The following is a 6,000-nucleotide window of genomic DNA, read 5'->3' on the forward strand; positions in this document are numbered from 1 at the left end:
TCAAGGCCAGCCTGGAATACGTAGCAAGACTGTCTCAAAAGAACAAACAAAAAGATTATTTTGAGATAGTCTCACTAAGATACACAGGCTGGCCTTGAACTTCTGATCCTCCTGCCTCAGCCTCCTGAGTGGCTGGGATTACAGGCATGAACTATAATACCTAGTTTGATATCCTAATGGATCCCCTCCTTCCCCAATAGTGGGGGTTGAATCTGGGCCTCATACTTCCTATTTTTATAAGAAATCTATTTTCTTGCATAGCAGGGAATCTCATGGCAGATAAAGACCTGCAGTCTTCCTGTTTCTGCCCATTAATGTATTGGTGTAGTCTGAGGAGGAGGATATAATCCTGCAAAGCGCACAGAGCGTTGATCAGAGTTACTCTGAATGCCCGCATAGGGACAGCATGTTGGGGAGATATCCTGACTTGCTCTGGAAAGGGCCAGGTAACGTGTTTAGCAACGTGGCATAGATCTGTGTAGCACCTACTCACTTCTGCACACAGGATATGCTAGATGGTCGTGACTGTGCTTGAGCTAAATTTTACAAAAGCAAAGCTGACGGTGCACACCTGTAATCCCAACTACTCCAGAGGCCGAGGCAGCAAGCTCTCAAAATCAAAGCAAATTAGCAAGACCTTGTCTCAAAATAAAATTTTTTAAAAGGCTTGGGGATGTAACTTAATGGTAGAGTGCTTGTCGGGTGTGTGCAAGGCCGTGGTGTCAGTCTTCAGTACCACAGAGCGGAGACCAGGAGCCGGGAGGACACAGCTGTGGTAGAACCCGTGCTTAGTGTGTACCGTGCCTTGGCTTCAGGCCCCAGCACCACGGGACAGACAGGGGAGGCTAGGTTTGGCCTCAACGCTACAGTCTGGAGGCCTGGAGTCCAGGGTCTCGCTACCTTCTAAGTGTAAGCTGTGGCCCAGTCACGTGGTCATCGCCTCTAAAACGTGTCAAAGGCAAAATCCTGGTCAGCAGTCGCGGATTTAATAGACCAGAGCGGCATTTTAATCAGCCCCCGGCCAGAAGGTCTCCTCGGTGGTTTGGCGTTAGGCCGGTCTTCTCTGATCCCTTCACTGGTTTCAGCAGCTAGTTCATGACAGCGGTTTGAAAAGCTAATCAGCCTCTGAGCCTGTATGTGTCAGATTTTGATGACTGTGGGATTACTTTTGTTGCTGCTAGCATTTTGTGTTAGTGTGGAATTATAAAGGACATCTGTGGGCTGTTTCAGATGGGGTCTCTGTGCCCCCGAAGGTAGTGAGAGTGTGGCATTGTTTCCAGTGAGTTGTTCCCTGAAAATCCTGCTTACGTACAAAGCAGTTTGCAGTTAGGATTCACCACTTAAAAGTCACTTAAAGATCCAAAACAGGAAGAGATACAAGGGAGGGGAAGGGAGGGGACGAGAGGGAACAAAAAGAATTAAGATGTGTTAGATACGTGTACCATGCTTAGGTGCATGTTAGGTACATGTACATGTACTCTTCACCATGAATGTAATCATTATGTGCTGCAAATATGGACTTAATGAAAAATAAATTTCAAATCGGAACCAAGGTACATATAAACAAGTTCGATTCTGGGAAAATTGTTCCTAAACTGGATTCCTCCGTAAGCCAACAAAGTGAGTATGTGTTTTGTTCTGTTTTTTGTCTTTTCTGAGACAGGATCTCACTGTGCAGTTCAGGCTGGTCTTGAGCTCACTCTGTAGCCCAGGCTGGTCTCGAATGTGCATCAATTCTCCTGGCTCAGCCTCCCAAGTGCTGGGATTACAGGCCAAAATGAGTTTATATGGTACACCTATGAAAGTTTATAACTCAAAGAAAAAGTTTGTAACTTGAATGTTCATAGGTTGGAGACTTACTGTAGTGTGTCCCTGTAATCCCAGCACTCAGGAGGCTGAAGCAGGAATGTCACTATGAGTTCAAGGCCAGTCTGCACTACAGAGTAATCAGACCTTGTCTCAAAAGAACAAAAAAAAAGAGTCAAGTCATTTTATTTTTTTCCTTACCTGTACTTACTGTGCTTAACAGGAGGGATTTATTGGGGTTTTTCTGGTTTGGAGTTTTTCTTTTTTTAATTTTTTTTAGACAAGATGTACCTATATTGGCCAGACTGGCGCTACAGTCACGACAGTCCTGCCTCAGCCCCAGGTGCTGGGATTGCAAGTGTGCACCACCATTCCTGGCCAATGGGAGATTCTGAAAGAGAATAAATTGCATTGAAGGTCTAAGAAGCAGACATTTTAGGAGTTAATAAGAAGAGTCATTACTCTTTCATTTAACCCAGTCCTTCAGCTGGGCGTCCTCCTGTTCAAGAGGTGTTTGTTCCAGAAGACCTTTGTTCGCTGCGGAATTGGCTGGAGGCGGACTGCTCCTGCATGGGGTTGCTTGGAGGAGCTGGGACGGAGTTCCGTGTCCTAGGCTTAGTCTGCGAGGCATGAAAATGGCTTTGAGGCTGACGAGGCAAAAGCACATTGAAGAGAACATTCTAGGATCCGGACAGGGAAGCCCTGTCTCACACAGATGACTGTGCATACCCTTCCCCTCCATTCGTGCCTTGTCAGTGAAAAACTGCGTGTTCTATTAACCAAGCCCAAATCGTGAATGTTCAAGCCCATGTAACGGATGTTTGTCACCCTCTTCCTTAGCAGTGTTCCCCTTGCGTGTGTGCCCGTACGCTTGCGATGGAGGGCAGGAAGAAGTGAGCAGCAGTGCAGGCTCGGTGGCGGGCTGGAGGGGCGGCTGCGCTCTCACAGGCGGGGCCGCACAAGGAAAGGACGCTGAGGTCTGGTCCCGGCCTTGCCTCCTGCTAAAGCTTCCCCAGGGTTTAGAGAGGAAGGTGGCAGAGGCCGGGAAACAGGTTTTTCAAGTGTAGGTGGGGCCGGGTGTCGTCTGATGGGAGCGTGGCTGGGCGTCCTAGGCTTCCTCCCTGAGAGACGGAAGCCGGAATGCACCGGGTGGCGCCGCGCGTCCTCAGCAGATGCTGTGCGGGAGCCAGACCTCCATGCAGCGCAGGCGGGGCCCTGCGGCTGTGCTGGCCGGTCTCTGGAGCGGCGGGACCAGCATGGAGTCGTACAGGGCCTTCAGCCCCACGGTGGAGTTGGTGTGGGCTTCGTAGAGTCACACAGTTGCCCTTAGCCTCACGGCCTCCGGAGAGCATGGCTCCTGCCCCGGAGACGTCACGGCTCCTCCCGCTGCTGACCGTCCTGGGCTCGTGGGGCTCACTCATGGGAGCTGTTCACCAGTCACGTCGTTCTCACCTGCACTAGGGCCCTTCCGGCGCTCCGCACCGGCCCCATGCTTTCCTGGTTGTCTCGCCGCGTGAGAAAACGTGTGAGGGCCTGCGGGAGCAAACGTGCGTCTGAAACTCCTGTCCGGCCCTCAGGTTGGATTGCTGGTTTGCTTAGAACGCGTCAGTAGTTTTCCTGCAGGGTATTGCTCCTTGCTCCAGAGTTCTGCTGAGAAGACTGAAATCATTCTGGTTGCTTCTCTCTCTAAAACTATTAGGAACTCTCTGTCGTATCTTGGTGTAGTAACATATCTTGATACAGGTTTCTTCTTATCCACTGTAGGCTCTTTGTGGGTTTTTTCCATTGTGACGCTCGTAGATTCTTTTCTGGTGACCGATCTCATTGTGTAGCACAGGCTGGCCTTGAACTCGTTCTCCTCCTGCCTCAGCCTCCTGAGGGCTAACGCAGGCATGCACCACCGTGCCCCACTGAAGTGTGAGTTGTGTTACTCACTGTTTCACACTCCTTTTCTCTGTTCACACTGACTCTTTCCGTGGCTGGACTCCTGGAGAGCACTTACCAAGCTGACTCTGAACATCTGAGGGCTCTTGAAAGATACTGCCCGTTTCCGGTTTCAAAGCGGGGAACTGTTTTGCAGGGCCTCCAATTCTGCTTCACAATATTTTCTCTTACCCAGCTATTGGTGTCAAAAGTTCTCTTCTTAGAAGTAGTTCTCTTGCGCCTAACACGAGCTGGAAGTTAGTTTTTTCTCTATTCCCAGGAAAAGCGTTTCTTAAGCGTTTCTTCTGGTAGTGTGCTCCGTCCCCCGCAGCTTATTCTCTAAGGTAGGATGAGAGATGGCGCTCCTTCGGCTCGCGTTTGCTCCGGACCTCAGTGCTGTTTTCCTCATGGTACTTGTGTTTAGTGTGGAAGCTTGAAGCTTCTGCTGCTCTTTCTGATCCTCTGGGTGTCCTGAATTTGCTTTTAAACATAAGCAAGTTCTCTTTTCCTTTTGTGCGTGTTTATTTTCTGTCAGGAGCAAAAACTTTATTTCTTTGTTGCTCTCTCGCTTTTTTGAGGGGCACATGGTGTTTAGCCTGGCCTTGAACTCACTTTGTAGCCCACGCTGGCCTTTAAATCAGCAATCCTCCTGCCTCAGCCTCCCAGTGCTGAGATGACAGGAGGGCGTTTTAAAATCCCCACCTAGAATGCGGTGCTTTCAGCGTGGTGCGGTGTGTGGTGCGCGTGACCTGTGGCGCCCCATGGATGGCCTCGACCTGCCTCCTATGGTCTCCTCCTAGGTGGTGCTCCCCACGTTCATCCTGGAGAAGCGCTCCCTGCTGGAGATGTATGCGGACTTCATGTCGCATCCCGACCTGTTCATAGCCATCACAAGCGGCGCCTCGGCCGAGGACAGGATGATCCGCTTCGTCGAGTACTACCTCACCTCGTTCCACGAAGGCCGGAAGGGCGCCATCGCCAAGAAGCCCTACAACCCCATCCTCGGGGAGACATTCCACTGCTCCTGGCAGGTGCCCAAGAGCAGCCCCGCTGCCCAGCCAGGCGCCCCTCCGCCCGAGGAGCCCACCGACTGCTACACCGTCCGCTTCGTGGCCGAGCAGGTGTCCCACCACCCGCCCGTGTCCGGCTTCTACGCCGAGTGTGCGGAGAGGAGGATGTGCGTGAACGCGCACGTGTGGACCAGGAGCAAGTTCCTGGGCATGTCCATCGGCGTGACCATGGTGGGCGAGGGTGAGTGCCGGCGGCGGGGGGCAGTCGGGGCGGGGGGACCGCGCGGGTCTCGTCCCCGGGTCTCTGTGGGGAGCAGGGAACGTGTCTGTGAACCAACATAAATTCTCCCTTCGTCTAGCTTTCAATGTAAGATATCTTTATCGTCAAAAAAGAATATAAGGGAGGAAATAAAGGCATCTCTAATTAACCCCTTAGTGAGGAAATAGATAATTTAAGTTGCTACCATTTAGTTTTTCTGTGTATATGCTCATACTTTTAGTTTTACAAAATTAGGATTAATTCAGTGTATAATGTAGTGCCCCACATTTTTTTTTTACACTAAATGTATTCATTTTCTCATATCATTGGTTTTAATAGCTGTATAATATTGGGTGAAATGCGTTTGCCATCATTTGTTAAATTGTGCTCCTCTGTTTGGACAGTGAAATTGTTTCAAAAACCCACAACAAGAAATGTCTTCTAGCCAGTCGTGGTGGTGCACACCTATAATTCTAGTATTCAGGAGTCTGAGGCAGGAGAATCTCAGAGAGTTCAAGGCCAGCCTGGACTACATAATGATTTCCAGGCCAACCTGAACTGCATAGTAGGACCTTGTCTCAAAAAACAACCGTAAAGAAACATCTTCTAGATACATATTTATTTATATCTCTTATAACTCTCTAGAGACCATTCATGAATATTCTAAAAACACATTGCCGAATTTCACTTCTCTTTTATCAAAGGTGTGAAAAAAATAATTTGAAGGAAAACAATGTTTTTTGACGAATAATAGAAAACACAAGCCTCCACAGAAACGGATAAGATTTAATGTCAACATAATGACTGGAAAAAACTGCCATTTTAACTTACAAGGAAACTTTTGTGAAAGACATTTTGTTCAGAGCATAAATTCACTGAGCCAGGCATGGTGGTACACTCCTGTAACCCCAGCACTTGGGAGGCTGAGGCAGGAGGATCCTTGCAAGATTTAGACCAGCCTGGGCTACAGAGTGAGTTAAAGGCCAGCCAGAACTGCATAGC

General features: G+C 49.3%; 1 protein-coding gene across 1 annotated transcript in view; it reads left to right on the forward strand.

The window, feature by feature from the left end:
- Positions 1–6,000, forward strand: part of Osbpl11 (oxysterol binding protein-like 11) — a gene marked incomplete in the record, with an annotated part of 63,601 nt that overhangs the window by 39,047 nt on the left and 18,554 nt on the right. Inside the window, 1 exon segment of the mRNA XM_013513473.1 lies at positions 4,530–4,980. Coding sequence (XP_013368927.1) covers positions 4,530–4,980 — 451 coding nt within the window.

The sequence above is a fragment of the Chinchilla lanigera genome, unplaced genomic scaffold, assembly GCF_000276665.1.
Source record: "Chinchilla lanigera isolate Chin_1 unplaced genomic scaffold, ChiLan1.0 scaffold00019, whole genome shotgun sequence".
Lineage (NCBI taxonomy): Eukaryota > Metazoa > Chordata > Mammalia > Rodentia > Chinchillidae > Chinchilla > Chinchilla lanigera.